The 18,374-nt window shown below is 35.1% G+C and overlaps 1 protein-coding gene across 2 annotated transcripts in view; it reads left to right on the top strand.

The window, feature by feature from the left end:
• RAB28 (RAB28, member RAS oncogene family) overlaps positions 1-15,796 on the top strand; it is a 63,186-nt gene extending 47,390 nt beyond the window's left edge. Inside the window, exons 5-8 of one of the 2 annotated variants that reach the window (XM_071447223.1) lie at positions 6,039-6,142; positions 8,947-9,024; positions 14,117-14,214; positions 15,121-15,796. In XM_071447223.1, coding sequence (XP_071303324.1) covers positions 6,039-6,142; positions 8,947-9,024; positions 14,117-14,209 — 275 coding nt within the window. In that variant the 3' untranslated portion in view covers positions 14,210-14,214; positions 15,121-15,796. The remainder of the gene's footprint in view (positions 1-6,038; positions 6,143-8,946; positions 9,025-14,116; positions 14,215-15,120) is intronic. The other variant, XM_071447224.1, reaches the window with a different exon arrangement.
• The last annotated feature ends 2,578 nt before the right edge of the window (positions 15,797-18,374 follow it).

Below are 18,374 nucleotides of genomic sequence, written 5' to 3'. Positions count from 1 at the left end.
ACTACTCTTAGTTATATTGAAATATGAAATAGTTATAATATGTAAGATAAGTAAAAAATCAGAGAGTTGTAACTTCATTTATGTGTTCCTACCAGTTTTAATGGAAAATACTGTTATCAATTAAAAAAAAGTTCATCTTAAAGAGAACTGCCCCTTTGCAACTGAATCCTTTGCAGTTTTTACAATTCAAGGTCTGAAAGCGAGAGATTGTCAGATTTGGGTGGAGAGGCATCCCTTTACTGAAACTCTAAACTGTCTCTTGTTTCTTTCCATACATATGGTTTCAAAAGTGGATGAGCTAATTAGCACTGGTATAATCATTGAAAACAGCTTATGGTTTGCAGTGTGATCTCACAATCCAGGGGAAGTCCCAACAAGGTATCAAACACTCAGATTTGCTTCACATGCGTTGTCCTCCATGCTGTCCTCAGCAAGTACTGTCACTAGTTTCTCAGCTGCTTGGAGGTACCTGTACAAGTTACAGACAGTTTTTGTGTTTCTTCCAAAATTACCTGAAAGGAAGATTCATGGAAAATGGATGTTTTCCTACTTAAAAAAAACCCTGGAATTTTACATGGAGCTCTTCTCCCATGAAAGAAGAGACTGGCAGTGTTGGGGAAAGAGAGATAAATAAAATGAGTAGCAGCCTTAACATTCTGCACAAATGATGCTCTGTTGTCTTTGTGTGTGCAATTATTTACTTACATAGTTTTGAAAGATTATAAAACCAGAACATTCATCATTCTTCTGACTGATTATACATATTTTAAAGTACTTCCTGGCTTTGAACCAGTTATATTAGGTAAATAGTTACATGTATTTTATTATTACCTTCATTTTAAGACAATACAGTTCTGGGATTAGATATCACACTCTACTCCTCACAGTAAACTGCTGAGCTAATTATATTGGTCCTAGCTCTTGGATTTTAGAGAACCAGTTGAGTTCAAGTAGTTTTTAAGCTGCTACATCAGATATGGTGTAGTGGAATGGAAATGGTAGTGCGTGCATGGTTGGTGCTGTGTGGTTCATTGCAGGCCATTTTTTAGCTTATGGAATGACACAAGCATCTAAATAGTGGAAGAGAAATAACTTTGACATTAATTTATTTACCATTAGGGGTTTCAGAGCCAAAAGCAGCAGAACTATTCAATCAAGATGGAATTGCTGTTGAATGGCTGGGTGTGGGTAGATTGTAAAGCACTCATTTGTGTTTTATCTAGTACTTTTAAAGGTTTTTCCATTCCCTTGCCACAACCCAATAAACTAAAATTTCAGTGACTTAATTTCTAAAGTAAATTCATATAGACTTTTGACTTTGAAGAAGAATTTATGCTGTCTCAAGTGTTTCCTCAGAATTTTTTAATTATAAGATAGATGTCTTGCCTTGCAGTATTTTAAAGTATGGTTTCCTTTTCCATTTTGATTTAGCATTGTCCATGAGATTTTCACTGCAAATAACTGATGTATAATAGCAATTTGAAGGGTAGTTATTGAAAATCCTTTTATAGATCACCTGAAGATATAACCTAATGAAGTCTCTCTGGTTATAACTTAATTTTACTTTTTTGTCCTTCTTTGAAAGGTCACTTGCAGTGTTGTTCTTACAGGTGTGGGTTTTTTTTTTTTCTTTTTTTTTTTCTTTGCTGGTTTTGGCTGGGATAGAGTTGGTTTTCTTCCAAGAAGTCTTCAGGAATGCCTTAGAGGGAGTATCCTTGGGATTTCTGTGGGAGTTCAATACTTTCCTCCTAGATTCTGTTTTCTCTTTTCACCTCACTAGATCTCTGTTTAATCTCACCTATAAATCAAAATGGAACTCCCTGGAATTCATGAGAAGCAAGCATTTTAGTAAGTCTTACCTACTTTTGCAGCAGTAGATGTTGACCTGTGCTTGCTCAGAGATTTTCATTGGGTCTGTTTGCCTTGCTGAGAGCTGCAGCTGAATTCTCAAAGTTTCTAATCTGTTCTTGTTGTTCTGGTATCTTTATGAGAAACCTGTACATACAGATGTGTATCAGCCTGTTATGGAACAGCACTTTATCTTACTAGTGTAATGGAAAGGACTCTTCATACTAAAAAAGCTTAAAGATTAATGTTTACTCTTGTTTTAGAGAATCAACAAAATGGGCTCTGTAGAGGACAAACAAGGCAATGGAGATAAATTTTGGAGAACATCTGGCAGCCATGTATTTTTTGTAGTTGTCACTTGAGGCTTTTACTGTGTATTTCAGGCATAAAAATGATCAAAACTGCAACAGCCTATATTGTGGATGCCTTTTCTTTGAAAGGGACTTTGGAGGCTGCTGAGCCCCCTTTTCCTGTCCTCATCAGGCTAGTCAGGGGAACAATACTATCTCCCTCTCTTTCCCCCATTGCTCATGATGTCCCGCTGCTTCTCTTGATACAAGTTTTCATGTAAGTATTCCATTTAGTGCAAATATATTAAGTGGTTCCATTCTAGCCAGGGAATTAGCAATGTACTCCTTTGACATTTTAACTATTGCTTTCATAATGTATACTTTTAACTGCCCTTTCTGCCTGTTGATCCCATTTTTAAGACATTTAGAATTTTTGAAATGGTAGATCAAAGGAATACTCTCACTGCATTCTCCAACATTTATACATCTTGGGCTTGCCTTAGCTTTTCATGATCAGAAAACATACTTTAATGCAGATAGGAGAGTTTGTATTCAAGCACTCAATCAAAAATACTGGTTTGTAATATTTGTGTGCTGTAGAGTGCCACTATTTTCAAATAGTTAAATCTCTTTCTACTTCTCTTGTGTCTTGTGTCCTCTTGTCTTCTTTATTCACCCCATTGTGAATCTCTAGCCATCAGTTTGTATTCTACTTGGTAAAAATGAAGCTATTAATTTTGCCCTGCTGTTACCCCCTTTCTCATTCCCTAAAGATGAAGAGGATGACTGTACCATCTGGCACGTAAACGTCGCTTTGGGCTTTTCTCTAAATGTTTGCATTTGATGTGTGGCCAAATCTTGCAGATTCCTTCTTTGAGACCTTTGTTAGATATGGCCTAGCATAGCCATTACCAGAGTTAAAAAGTTCTCATTTTGTATCTAAATTTCAATAATTCCTTTTTCTTGGCCATTGCTGTGTTATCTAGTCATTTAGAATATTCTGCAAGATCATTTTCCAGGTTTATAAAATCAAACGGTATTTATGTATCTTATTCGCTTTCTTTCTATCCAAAACTTATTTGTCTTTGCTGTTAAACTTTTCATGGCTTAAGTGCATTCTCATATCATTCTTCATCCCAAGATGCCTATTCCTGCTGTTAATTGGCTCATCATATGAGCCCACATTGGCCAGCTGTTCGTTTTCTGTCTGTAAAGTCCCTGCATTCCTTATAAACATCTTTTTGAGAAAATCATTTTTCTCCTCCAAATCTCTCCCTAAAGTCTTTTTGCTGTGATGTCTAAATAAAAGCTGGACAAGACTTATCTCCCGGTGTGCTAAGAATTCTGCCTGTTGAGCTGACCAATGTCAGATGTTAAAGAAAAAGGACTGGAGGGTAACTGCTCACTGTCTTTAGCTGATCTTCAGTAACTCTATGATTATGCCCTTGGCCCGTGGGCAATGCAAAGGAATTGGACTTAGGGTCATTGTCCTTCATTGACTTCAAACTGCAGTTTTGGGTAGTTGAATATTTATTAACTCTTGAAACTCTTCTTGTGCTAAAAATGCACCATTTTTCACCAAGAGCTAACATAACATGAATCACCTGGCATTTTCTGTGGGCTCTGAATGCACACATGGACTGTCACCTGGCAGTTCCCTGGCATGACAGTGCCTCTACAGTTCAGAGGAGACAGCCCGAAATTCAGGAGGCAGAAAGTGAAGTACTTGTGACTGGGGAGAAGTACTGAGAAGTACACAAAGTTCAAAAACATAATTACATCTTGATTTTTCACTTTCAGTGTGTTTGTTTCTATGATCTTGTGTGCTTTAATTTCTCTTCTGTAGTAAAGGATATACTCTACTGACCATATATTATTATTGATGTTTCTTCATAGGAAGTAAGAGGCATTTGAGGATGATTTCTAATATGCCTGTGGCATTTTTTTCCTGGAAATCCATCAACCTTTTAGCCTGTTGTTTTCTTTGTACACTCTCTATTCTCTCCTTCCTGGGAAAGAGAGTTTGAGAGAGATTGTAACTAGTGAACTTGTTTTTTATGAATTTATGTAAGCATGTCATGGTCTTTTAAAGGAATATAGTGTAAATGCTGTCTATTTATCTCTTTATTTAGTTCTGTTGTAATTGTGTGTAGGTTTTTGGAGTTCAGGTATAATCAGAGAAGTATAATGAGTGAAATCTGGAAGTGGGGTTTAAGTTCCTTTAAAAGTTCATGAAATGAAAATAAAGAAAACACATTTTTATTTTTCCCAAAAGAGTAATCTCACTGTTGTTTTTTCCAAGCTGCACTTAAAACTAATATATGAAGCATAAAAATAATAGTTAATAATGAAATGTTTTAGGCAGTGTGCTGTATTTTATTCTTAAAGGCATTTCAAAAGAGTCTATCTTTTATCTTGGTAGTTATTTTTCAGAGAAAAAAATTAAATGCATGCATTAAATGTAGTCATTGTTATTGACTACAGGCTTTATTTTAGTAAACGTATTTGTTGTTCCCTTTTTAAATGAAACTTTATTATATAGTGGACATTTAGTATTATGGAAAAACTATACTAGAAACATTAGTGTTAATAGCTTAGTATTTTAGTCCTTCAGAAATTAATGTCTGTGGTAACTGGATGATTTTAGGCCTGTTCTTACAAACAAGGCCTTACTGATGTGCAAGGAACAGTAATACGTGTCAAAAACTCCACATTAACCAAGGTAAGCAGTATAAATGGGGTGTAGGAATCCCCTGTTAGGCTAAAAATCTCCAAGAGAAAATCTCCAGAGCCTACAAATTAAAGACCTCCAATATCATTTAAAAATAAAGCCTTTTATGTAGTAGGAGAGCATTTTTTCAGCTGATAATCAAATAACACTATTATACAGGCTTACTAGATTTGCAAATTTACAAGTTTTTACAAGTCAGTTGGGTCCCTTCCTCAGGAAATCAGTTGAAGTTTTTTTTTCCTGTATTAACTCAAAGAGCTTGCTTGTCCTTAAATCCTTCTGAATATATTTGCCTTATAATTTGACTACATTGAGTCAACACCCTTATAGGAACTGTAATGCAATAAAAAAAAGAGAAACTGTTCAATATAGTTTCCAATTACCTTAGGATCAGATTGGAGAAACTGGAATGTACACAATAAAACCTGCACAAGACTTGAGTTCTGTGAGATTTTGGAAGCAACCAGTGCTTTTCAGCATAAAAAACCATTTGAAAGCTTTACTCTGTTTCCAATGGTTGTAAAGTGATAAAAATAAAAATATGTATGTGTCCTGAAATATGCATTTTACTTTTCTCAACCACACCTTTGTGGAATTGAAAGTCTCATATGTAAGTAACTAAGCATCACTGCTTTTACTCAGTCAATTTTTTTATTATAGAGAATGTTTTTCCTTTGCCATGTTCAGCAATAAAATTCTTTATAACTTATTTACATTTTTACTTTGGAAAAATATGTCGATTCAGATGTGCCTGGTGAATTTATTTTGTATAAGTCCTCAGGTTACACTGGAATCCCCAAAATGCATCTTGCTTGCAAACAGAATATGGAATATTAGTTCTGTCTTGTTTTAGTATGTTGCTAGCAGCAAACTTATTACAAAATATTTGAGTGTATCCAGAAATAAATTTGTACTTTGAGATATGAATTAGTTGCATTTGACCATAAAATTTTAGTTGTGGTTTCATTTTAGTTTTGCAAATAAAATTAGTCTGATAGAATTAATTGCTTTTATTTTAGCAAATGATTATAGAGAGAAAGAAACTTGCATTTGCATCTACCTGTAAAGTAAAGTATTATATCTGATGTGTTGCCAATGAATAATTTCTAAGGTCAGTAACTAAACAGGCTCCAGTGTAATAATTTTTCATTTCTTCAACTTGTTTTTAGTTGATTTGGAGCATATTCGCACAGTGAAAGCTGACAAGCACCAGCGATTTTGTCAGGAAAACAACTTCAGTAGCCATTTTGTGTCAGCCAAGACAGGAGATTCTGTAAGTAAGGAAAAACCACAAACTTGTAGATGTCTGTAGTTTTTTTTCAAGATGCAGCAGTTATATTTTACTTCACAACTGTTGAGAACTCAGAGTGCTGCAGGCCCTTTTTTGACTCCCTTAGTTGCATGAAAAGTAGATCTTTGTATGAATGTGTATTATTCTTATTAAATTACAGTGGTTTCTCATCTGATTTTCAGTTTGAGGTACAGATTTTAATGGAAATGATCTGGCTTATACATCAGTGTGAAAACTGAGACCAGCTAAATCTCTGTTTGCTGTCAGCCTGTAGTTAAGTACATTTCTTCATTCCAGGTGGAGTCACATCTATAGACCATCAATATAGAATTTTCCAACAATTGGTAAATAATGTGACAAGATCCTGTTGCAATAAAAGATTTTAATATGAGTCCTGAGCCATGAGAGACATTCCCTTTGCAGCTCCATTGAAATTTGAACATTCTGACATTTGTCCCAGATGCTTTGCAGAGTACATTTTTGAACAATCTTTTGACTCTGAGCTAACTGGGTTATTTGTTTTATTTGGAAGCATATGAAAGAAAAGGTTCTTTTTCAGTTGACACTATCAGTCAAATTAAATAATTTTGTATTGTTTTGCTTGATTTCTGTCTCATGCCTAATGAGTTTGTCATTCCCATAAAACAGTCTTGTATCTGTCTCCTTAATATTACTGTTGACAAGAAAGTTTACTTTACTTTAATGTTATTGCATAGCAAGACCATGGCCAAGTACATGGAAGTATAGTCCACAAATGGAATAACTTGTTAAGGTCTTTGATTAATCTTGTGCAGTGAACTGCCTAATTTTTTAAGATAATAGTTTTTCTGTAAAGTCTAACAATGCTGCTGTTACAAATGCAGTGAGTCCTGATTCTCTTTATAGTTTGTGTTAAATCTTTGGTATATTTTTTTGTTTTAAGTGTGAAAATACAAGCTTTTTATGCTAGAAACAGAAGAAAAAAATCGTAATACTACACTTAGTAAAATGTGCATCTGGTAAAATGTGCATCTGATAAAATATATTCTTTGCACAAGGAGACTACCAAAATCAATTCATTTTATAATTGATACATTTATAATTTCTAATTATGACAGAATCTTTATTTCAGCTTTTTAATTAAGTCATTAATTACCTCAGCACTCCACTATATATACTGATTGTACTTTTCATAGCTTACTGTTTAAAAACAAAAGTAAATCTGAACATGACTAGAAAACATTAACAGGAAATCTCTGCCTAAATATCTACTAACAAAAGAAGTAGTTTCAATAGTTCATTTTTAGTTTCAATATAAATTTGAATTATCCCTTTCACTGCTGCTGCACACTGCTCATTCAGAAGATGGAGTGTTTATCCTAGACAGTGATTCAAGAAGAGGCATCCATTGCTACTGTGAATATAGACTAAAGGAGTCTTACTCAGTTAAATGATTTGTTTTGTTTATATCAGATCTTTTCAACAGACTTATTTGCAAAAGGTAATTTTGTGTGTATAGAAAATTCTGAAAGTCATCTCAGGGGCAAAAAAAAATCATGGAAGATTTATTATTACTAACTGTGTTACTGTCCACCAAATCACATAGCTGAAGCAATGCACTTGTGCTTGAAGTTTATTGCACAGTGTCCTCAGGGCAGGTGATGCAGCTCAGAGCACCTGAGAGCTTGGTGTGGGTTAAACTAGGTCTCTGAGCCTCAGAATCTCTGTTCAGTGTGCCCTTTCTTGTTGTGTAGATGTTGGTAGAACAGACCAGTGCTATACCAAGGAGTTGAGAGAAAGAGCAATTGTTTTGGAAGTGACCACCCTTCATTGGTTGTGCCACTAATTTATTTCTGGTTTCCATCTTAGGTGTTAGAAGAGATTGTGTAAATAATATTTTTCTTAATTTCACCAAAAATGATGGTGAGCATGTACATAGAACTTTTTTTTTTGTGGGTGGCAGCTGCATGATGCAAACCAATATTTGTTAGGTATTTAGATGGTGAGCTCAGACATCGTTAACAGCCCTGCAGATAAAATATAACCTGCAGCTTGGCAATACAGTGTTTAGCAGCACTGCACACTTAAACTGCTCCTCTTGAACATGTCATATTCTTTAATCACATTTAAAATGCAGTTTTACCTAAACAGTGAGATAGGTAGACTGTCTTGAGATGAATTAAAGCACTTGTTTAAAACAGCACTGCCACCCAGTATTATGTGTTAAACCATGTCCAAAGTCTAGCTCTGCCAGGCTGCTGCTCAGGCTGTACAACATCCTGATTGTTCCTAGATACTTCCATTCAGTGAATGTTTTGTAAGAGTCTTCAGAAGTCTTTCATACTGCTGTTTTTTGGACATATGTAGTAGAGATTTTGGTGATGTCGATGCACAGTTCTGTTATTCTCAGTTTCAGAAACCTACATGTCTTATTTCACAATACACTGGTAATACATTTTTGTGCTCAACATTAGTGAATACCCTTATTCATATTTTATAGCACCGAGAGTAGGATTTGAGAGGTGGGTTGTGTAAAAGCTTGTTTAAACTTAGGTCTCTGGAGGCAAAGTAGAAGTGTTGCTTAACAATCCAGCATACTGTTCATTCCTTGTACCATTGTTGAGTTATTTTCTCAAATTTTTAAACAAAATTGAAAGTACCAGATGAGGTTTTTTTCAGATCTGTTTTGCACAGGTCATAATTTTGTATATCATTGTTTACTGTTCAGGAATGGTTTGATATATTTGAAAGAACCTCAAGGATGTCTGTTTTTAATCATTGAAATGCAATTTATTTTCTTTCCATAGGTCTTCCTGTGTTTTCAGAGAATTGCTGCTGACATACTCGGCATCAAATTAAACAAAGCAGAATTGGAACAATCACAGGTGATTTTCCACAAATACATGGATTTTTTAGTATTTTATTTAGTATTAAAAGTGTTTTTGTGGATTTATAACTGTTCTTTAAATAAATCCTCATTTATTGTTCTGAAGGTGAATATTTGATTTCACAACAGCTTTTTTGAAATATGATAATTCCTTACTTATCCATCATGATCAGCTCTCTGAAATAAGAAAAAAACATGTTCAAAAATGAAGAAAAAACTTTAGTTCTAAGGATATTTGTTTACAAATAGTGCTTAAGATTAGTTTGGCAATTAAATATGTGTGCATATACAGGTAGCATGGAAGATATTAATGATATTATATGCGTGGGTTTAAACTGAAATTTTTTTCTACAACCCAGTTTCAGAAACCTCTAAAAGAAAGATTATACTACTGAGGCAACCCTCTGTAGTGACATTTGAGATTTCAATTATTTAAATTTACTTAGTGAACCCAAATGTTGCTATTCTAGTGGTGTAATAACCTAGATCTGCTTTTCAATACCAGTGTTAAACATGTACCACAAAATAAGTGAATAAGTTTATTTAAAATAAATGGCAAAGCATTTCTTATGTACAGCTTGGTCTCCTTTTTGAAATATACAATAAATATTTAATTTCTGAAAGTGCTTTGCCACAGCAGTGTTTGGAATCTGTGTTGAAGTAGTTAACTAGAAAACTGTATTGTAAACAGTGAAATTGTAAAATAAACTTACAGAGCATACTTAACAAGCAAATTAGTTTTAAAAAGCTTTAATTTATGGGCAAAGAAATACTAAGTATGTCTTTTAAATGTTCTTTTACTACTAAGGTACCATCCATCTATTATTTTGAGCTCTGTGATTATTTGTCTCTAAATAATTGAGCACATAGAGTTCTTCAATTTTTCTTTGGTTGTTTAGCTAGCACTGGACTATCAGTCCTAGACCTCTCTGTGCTATGAATGGTGTTCTGTAACTCAGGTGTAAGATTGTAGAAAGGTGTGTAATTAAATTTAAAGGAGAGTGATAATAGGGTTATATGGAAAACTGTATCATTCTAAAGAAAAGGTCTGGTTATAGATTGGTTTTAAAGTAGGAAGCTCCATATAGCCCCAATTCAAGAGTACATAATTATGTCAAACTGGTATCGGATTTAAGTAGGCTTCCTTTTACTTTAGTATTGTAATTAGCTTTTAATTTTGTTGAGTAGATCAATGGAATATATGGGTCAGTTATATTACACAAGTTGCGTTAGCAATAGCCTTTAAATAGTTAATTTGCATAAATTAAATACTGTGGCATATATTACTGTTGATGTGAATCCAGGCTCTAATTATCAAAAAAAAAAAGGTAAAAAAAAAATCTCTGAAAAACCACCACCACCGACAAAAAAACAACAAAGGAAGAAATAAAGCCAGTAAATGAATTTGGACAGAAGAGAAACTTCACTGTTGCCTTTCAGGTACAGCAGAAGTCACTATGTGGTGCAACATGTATGTGTAGCTAAAGAGTGTGAGATGCTTAATTTGCAAAGTTCTGTTAATGGGGCATAATTTTAATCTACTCCAAATAAGCAATAGCTCTTGTTATCAGTAAAACCTTTGATCCTTTTAAGAGGGTGATTTTGAAGGGATTCTAAGAGTTTCCCCAATGAGAATTATATTGGAATGTCTGTTAGCTGTATCTTAAGGTTCATTGTTGTATGGAACCAAACACCCCCATTACTTCATAAGAACAGAAAAGGGAAACTCTCTACATAATCTGGAGGGTGAAAACTTGAACCTTCATATCCTCAGGAAGATGAATTCTCTTGAGAGAAATTTATTTGTCTGCAGTAGAAAAGCCTAATTGAAGTGATGTGCAGATGCTGTTTGCCAAAAGCATGGAGCTAGTCTTTTGGCTGGAAGGAGGTGGTGTTAGAGCACAATGCCATAATCAGGTTTCTGTTTTACCATAGACTCTTGAATGACAGATGCAGGTCCCTTCAGTGTGGTAGTGGTAGGAGTTTTTCCCTCTTTCTTCTCTAAAATGGGCACGTGTCTTGCTTAATTTGCAGGACAATTATATGATGTGTGTTCCTTAAAGTTTTTAGCTATTGAATACTCTAGCTACTGGGCTATAAAATTAGATCAGTGGATAAACAGATGCTAGACAAAAGCTATAAAGAATCTAATAAATACAAGACAATAGTAAATGTGACTCATCCGTAAAGTATACAAGTGTTGACTTGGATTCAATCTTTAAATAAGGATTTTGGTTTTTACAAATGTGCATTATTTACACACTGGATTATATTTTTTGAGTTTTCCATATTTTGTGTAATGTGAGATTTCCTTATTTTGACAACTGAGGTGGTTCTTGCTTGAATCTGTTTGTCAGAGAACATCAGATATGTTCATTCAATCTAGGCATTAAATACTGAATTTGTGTAAAATGCCAACAGTCAAATGCTATATGTGTATTTTTTATTGTCTAGTATTGAGAATATGCTTTAAAATTATTTCTAGCGCTCGATTTTGTGCCTGAAGATCTTATTTCTTGTGTTTAGAGTCAGTTATGATTGTTACATAGATGTGATTCATAGGTGGATACAAATAAGTAATAGGAATCCCAAACATAGTATTTTAGCTTGTATGAATTTGTGGGGTTTGGCTCATGACTTTTGAGCTTTGATGAGTAGCAGAACTGCAGATGCTCTTGTGAAAAGTACGTGAGGTTCTTGGTTGCCTTCAAATTAGCAGCACAACTTCTGTTAGTTGACTGCAAGAACAAGCCTTAGAGATTGAATTATATTTACTCTGCATTGTTTCAGAAAACAGCTGCAGCAGTTTAAGATATTAATGCAGCCCAAGCTATTTGCTGCTGCCCTTTTGGAATGTATTGCTCCCACATCAGAATCAGAACATGGAAGGTGATCATGTGCTTTGGCCACATCAGGGTGAAGTTGAGCAGCTTAGCTTAAACTGCTGCTGAAAGTTGTTTTAAAGAGAAGCTGCCAGACTGTGCTCGAGTGGATGAGGTGCAAGTACACGTTACATTCCAGCAGCTCTCCTCTGGCAGCAATGATCTCCAGCAGAGGAATAGGACAGACATTTGGGGGTGGTAAGTTTTTAAACTATCTCAGCTAGAGCTACTAAACCTTGTCTTTTAAAATGCTGAGATGACTGTTAATCAAACCTTTATTTGGACAAAACTGTGGTGAAACAAAGAACTAGATTACTCTTCATGCGTGACTGGAAAGTAGAGCATGTTTTTTGAAATAGAACAGTTCCAAAATAAGAAAATTGCAGATTCTGACTTATTTTCAGTCCTCAAAATACTCTCCCTTTTAAATTGCAACGGTCTGATGAAATGTGAGGAAATAGCTCCTTTATTAATCAAATGTTTTTCTTTCTGTATTTTTTACTTCCAACCGTAGTGTAAGAACTGCATGGGGTACAGCTTTGTTCCTTGGCATTGGCAAGAGCTAGCATTTTTGTAAGTGATGTGTAGTTTTCTCTCTAACTAAATACTGGTTCAGCAGACCAGTGTGTGCGTGCCAGCTTTGTACAATAAAGTGTTTGGCAGATAAGTCAGATCTGGAATACAGAGCACCTGGACCAAGAAAGGTTATTTCTCATTATTGACAGTGATTTGAACTATGGCGATGGTACACTTGATGTAGGATCTGATGCAAAGAGGCCCAAGTTTTTAATTACCGAAAAGCTAATGAAAGAAATCTTGCAATGATATTTTTAGACTCTTATTTGGATGAAATTCCATTAGAAAATCCAAGTCATTTATGATCATCAGTTTTTTGCTACAGTGTAGCTAAGCATAGGTCACTAACCTGCCTGTGTTTACAGGATGGGATTTAGACCAATGTTTGAGGAACACTTAATTGCCTACTGATTGCAGGATTTTCTTTTGGGTATTTTTTTGCCCCTCAGCTCTAGCCAAATGATTGGTATGAAGAAACTAGGTCCTGTGAGGTCAGATAATGCTGTTTAATGCTAAAACTCCTACTACTGCCCTACATGGGATTTGGCAACCTTTCTCTTGATAACATCAGGCCAGAAGTCCAGTAAATCATGAGTGTTGTCCACTAGATAAGATAATATGAATGTGATGAATTAAGCTCAAGAAGAGTACTTCAGCAGCTAATAAATCCAGGTCCTTTGCCAGGCTATTCAATTATTGTTGCTTGTTTGACATACAGGTTTTATTTACAGAGGTAATCTTTAATGTATACTGTTTATATATTCCTAATCCAGTTTTTATATTGTTTCCTTTAAAATAATAGAATTTAATTATTTATTAATTCATTTTAACCTTGAAAATATATTGTAGGAAAGTTGAAGTATTTAAGAAAAATATTAGACTGGTTTAGGGTATCTTTCATAGCAGACTTTCCTCCTCTGCTGCTTCTTTTCTGAAATTGTTCTATGAATTTTACTTTCCTTTGCATGTACCCTGTATTGACCCTGTATTAATAATGAGAGCCTGTATCCATTACTTGTATTAATAATTAGAAAACAGTTTTGTTGGTTTTTTAAGGGGAAAAATGGGAGCCTTTTATTTTTAAATGAAGCAAAGAAAAATCAAAACTTAGAGCATTTTGATATTAGGTTGTTAATTTGGCCACTGCTTTTGGATTATATATTTAGGTGTAATTTGATAGTTATGTGATGGAAAAGATGCATGTGTACAGTTAATGCACTTGTTATGAGCTGATAATGTAGTATTTAAGTATCTTCGACTTAAAGGAGGAATAGGCCACTGTCATCTTTTCTTCCACTGAATTCCCTGCCTTTTTATTCTGTCCCTTCTCTAGCTTTAATACACTTTTGCTGATTGCATGTATGAGCCTTTTACTTTGGTGCTTTGAAGAGGGCATGTTCTGGAAAAAGCTCAACAGGCAGCCCTGGTGCTGAGTGCTGCTTTCAGTCAGACGTGTTGCTCTTATATCTGCCTAAGGCCTGAAAATGCACTTTCCTTTTGCTTCTGCATAATCTTATGTTATCCATTCATTCTTTTCAACTACTGATTAATCTCTCCATTGTTTTCCTTCTCTTTTCTTTTTACATTCTTCTCCTTGCCCTCTATCCATCATGTTGATACATGGTTTAACAGAATGTTGTCAGGGCAGAACTAGTGAAATATCCTGAAGAAGATAACCAACATCACACTTCCAACTGCCAGAGCAAAGTCTGCTCAATGCAGTAGTTCAGGTATTGATGGAAAACTTGGTTTGTTTCTTTTTTATAAGCTGCATTGCTTTTACATGAAGTAACAACTGTTAAAGTAAGTTCTTTTGGAAGATTGTGTTTTGTATGTGTAAGTACTTGTAATACTCAACATATTATTTTGGAACTTTTTAATTACAATTAATTACATAGTGTTTTTTCTAATAGTCAGTTTGTAGAAACTTTTAAATTCTTCATGTTACTGTATTCAGTGCTGTACATTCGAAATATTACATAGCTGTCTCAGATGGAAATGTATGCAAAATAGTACATTTCTGTCTCCTCATGTAGGAGAGAGCATCAGTCTTATCATATGCTTTGTAAATAGAATGCATAATATCTGTTAGATTGTATTAGAGAATAAATATAGCATGTAGAGCTTCTTTTAATGTTAATATAATCTTTAGCCAGTATGCCTATCAAAGCTTTTTAAAAGTATTGCTGTATTTAAAATTTGCTTTGAATTCTGTCCATATTTTCTGATGAAATGCTTGGAGTAAAGACAAAAAGACTTAGGTACAATTTCCAGTTACAATTTATGCAGTTATTATTAAAGAATGAATGGCACAACTTTTGCAAATAAATTCTGTTTTATTACTCTGACACAGAAAAATTTTCGTGGAAGTAAAACTGTATTCTCTGCTTTAGCAAGAAAATTCTACTCCTTTTGTAGTGTTGTGATAACCTACCCAGGCACTTGCTTCTGCTTAGCATGAATAAACCTAGAATTATAATGAGCATTAGCACCTGATAAGGTTTCCTGTAAGGTAGTGAAAAAAAATGCTGATTTGTTTGTTATTTTTCCCTTTGTATTTCATAAAAATCTGTTGAATGCTTTGCCAGCATGAAGCTTCTATTTTCTGATTGTTACTGTGTTTTCTTTTATGACAGAGAGTGGTGAAGGCAGATATTGTCAACTACAGTCAGGAGCCTGTGACAAGAACCATCAATCCTTCCAGGAGCTCAATGTGTGCAGTTCAGTGACCACCCTGTTCTTCTCTGGCTTGATAGCTTTGCAGTGCTCCTGCCTTGATGCAGGCTCTGGGACACCAGGAACGTTGTTTTAACAGGGACCAGCACAACAATGCCATTAGAGGTTTCAGAAACACTTTGCACCATTGTCCATTACAAAGCAGCTGGCAGTTTTTTGTCTGGCTCAAATTCAAACATGAGACCACACACTTGAAAAATTTCAGTCTATATTCTTTAAAATTATATTTAAATGAAACTGTATAACTCTGTTTATGTTTCATCCTCTCTATTTGACTGATACCAGAATAAAAATAGATGAGGAAGCCCTGCGCTCAAAATGCTTTCAAAGACATTACCGTGGAAGGGTATTTTGCCAAAGCATTTTTAATTTTTTTCTCCAGTTATTTGAACTAACACTCAACAAAATATTACTTGGAAAAGCTGTTGTTGGAATAATTTTAAACACATAATATATATATTTTATCTAGGGATAATTTTGAAAGTGTTCAATTAATATATATACACTTAGCACAAAATGTATAAGTTGTATCCAGTGAGAAACAGTGCTTGAAATAAAGCTGTTATTATAAAAATAGTTACTTCTCTGAAGTCTCAAGTTGTCTCCATAGATGCTCTGAAAAATGCTAGTGTTTTTGTGTATTTTTATTACAGCATTACTTCTTGCACTATTAGATAGGCTTATATGTCCTTATGAATGTGGATGAATCTCAGTCAACAGTTTGGTCTGTAAATGATGAGTGGGATATTCAACATGCATTAGAAACTGTTGATAGATCAATTAGCATCAGTCACTTTAAGTAACTAACAGAATGACTTTTGGCCTGGTACTCTTTTCTTTCGAATATAGAATAAATGACAAATAAAAAGCTGTGTGCTCTGTGATCTTCACACTTGTTCCCTGTTGCTTTTCTAGCAGTGCACACAGTTCTCTGCTGGCACATCTGAACAGAAAGCCAAGGAGAGAAAAAAAATTAAGCTGTCTCAATTCCCAAACTAGAAATCTTTTCCTGTTTAAACTCTAGAATGTGCTTTCTAACAATGACAAGGAAACATTTGGAGATTCAGAAAGTAATGAGGCTACAAAGGATGCTTGTATATCACAAGTGAAAATTATGAGGTTCTTCAAGTGAATATTACTATTAAGCTGTTCAAGCAAGTGATTATTAGTTGGAACAATTAAAATATTAGTAGTTTAACAAAATAGCTAAAATATTTTAATTATGTTAAAAAAATTTCAGATCACAAAAAATCCTATTTATTAGCTTAACATATAATTATATAACTGTGGTATGACTTAGTGTGTACTGTTTAGCATTCAGATGTGGGAAATTCTAAGAAGCTGAGATACTGAGAAATTATGCTACACTAAGGTAGGTGTGATTTGCAGTAAATTATTCATTCTAGTCTGAATTCTTGCTCCTTCCCATGGGGTTTGTGTCCCACTGCATTGCTTTACTGTACAGTTAACTGCAGCTATGAGAACTCTCTTCCACTACCACCAGATGAGAACTTCTCTTCAAAGAGTTTTTCGTCATGGTTATTCACTTCATAAGTTTATGGCCTCCAAGGCAGGTGGAAAGTTTTTTTAAATCCTTACATTTCTTGGTGTGTTTGTGGCCTCAGCTCTGCTCATATGTTCAAATATTGACAAGAACTGCCCCCTCTGAGAAGCTGAGCATAATGTAGCTCAGGCAGGTGGCTGTGGTCTTTCTCTAGGCCAGGTGTATCATCTTCACGGTCCTTCTTCCCAAGTAATATGTAGCATGGTCTTAAACACCCAACTTCTTGGGTTGATTAAGTTTTTTTCTTTAAAAAATTTCTGTAGTTTTACTTTACAAAAGAAAACGCTTTTTTGTAACTTCATATGCAGAGTCCATTATCACCTTGAATAATAAAAAATTTTTGCTTTTACATTTTGGGTACCCTGCAGTATGAAAAATGTTATATGTGTCCCAGTACAAGCTGTTTTACAGATGGATTTTATGTCTTGGTCTCATCACAGTTTTTTACTCTCAATGCCTATTTTTCTAGCTGTCTTTGACTTGTACATCCTTTTGTATTTTATTCCTCTTGATCTTTTCACCAACTGCTATGTTAAAGGCCTACCTTCTCTGAAGATATTTTTGTTTATGTTTCCAGACTGCCCTCATTCTTTCTCCCTAACATACATGTATATTATTTACACTAACCAGGAATCTCCTCTCTTCTGTGCCCTCAGCCCCCCCTTTTGCTGCCCCTCTTAACCTCCTCAGCTTTTTGTATTGTATACTGACTTCCACTCTTTCTGCTTTTCCCTCTCCTTCCTGCCCCACAGAGATCCATTACCTGTCCACCTTTTAATCCTTACAAATGAGCTTTGCTCTTTTTGCTCAGCCCTGGGGACCCCACCTTGAGCCTTCAATTTCCAGCTGCAGTCTAAATCCTGGGCTGTGGTAGCTGCCTTTGAAGTGCTGCAGCAGCTACGGTTGAAGATTCAGCACTGCTGTTGCTGGTGCTATGGCACAGCTTCCTGCAGGCAGAGCAGAAAGGTTAGAGATGATTCTGGAGCATTAAGCAGTATGGAGAGAGGGAATAGACAGTGTTCTGCAGGGAAGGCAAGGGCTCTGGTGACTGGAGGGATAGACACAAATCTGCCTAGAGAAGGACTGTGTAAGGACTCCTCTGGGTCCAGGTGCCTTCTGTAAGTAATGTCCCACTACTGATTCATGTGATTCATGTATAGTAGAGTTGAATTGTATCATATTAATGCACTTAAAAAGTTTTTTTCCGAGGTGAGAACTGGTGGAAGGCAATTCAGCAAACAGTTACGAGGTAAAAAAATGCAGTGCTCTCCAAAAGTGAGGCGACATGTGCTTAATGTCCACTGACATGGGGAGTGGGCTGGGACAAGTGAAACGTGTTTTTTCCTGAAGCTGAGGCCAGATGAAGGGAAGAAACATGTTCAGGCCCTGATCTTACACAGATGCACACTGGTGAAGTGATCTGCCTGCTCAGAGCTGTTGTAACTAATCATTTCAGTAACAGCTCTGCAGTTAAAGGTTGTTGCTAAGTTCAGCTCCTTGCTAAGGTCAGTCTCTGTGATGTGGTGGATACCAGTAGGTTCATTGGGTCTGGCTGCATGGTTGAATAGCAGTGCTTTTAAAACATGGATC

The sequence above is a fragment of the Agelaius tricolor genome, unplaced genomic scaffold (genome assembly GCF_023055355.1).
Source record: "Agelaius tricolor isolate 1412-34295 unplaced genomic scaffold, bAgeTri1.0.p SCAF_24, whole genome shotgun sequence".
Lineage (NCBI taxonomy): Eukaryota > Metazoa > Chordata > Aves > Passeriformes > Icteridae > Agelaius > Agelaius tricolor.
The sequence above is the reverse complement of the archived record's forward strand: the minus strand, read 5'-3'. Positions and strand labels throughout refer to the sequence as shown.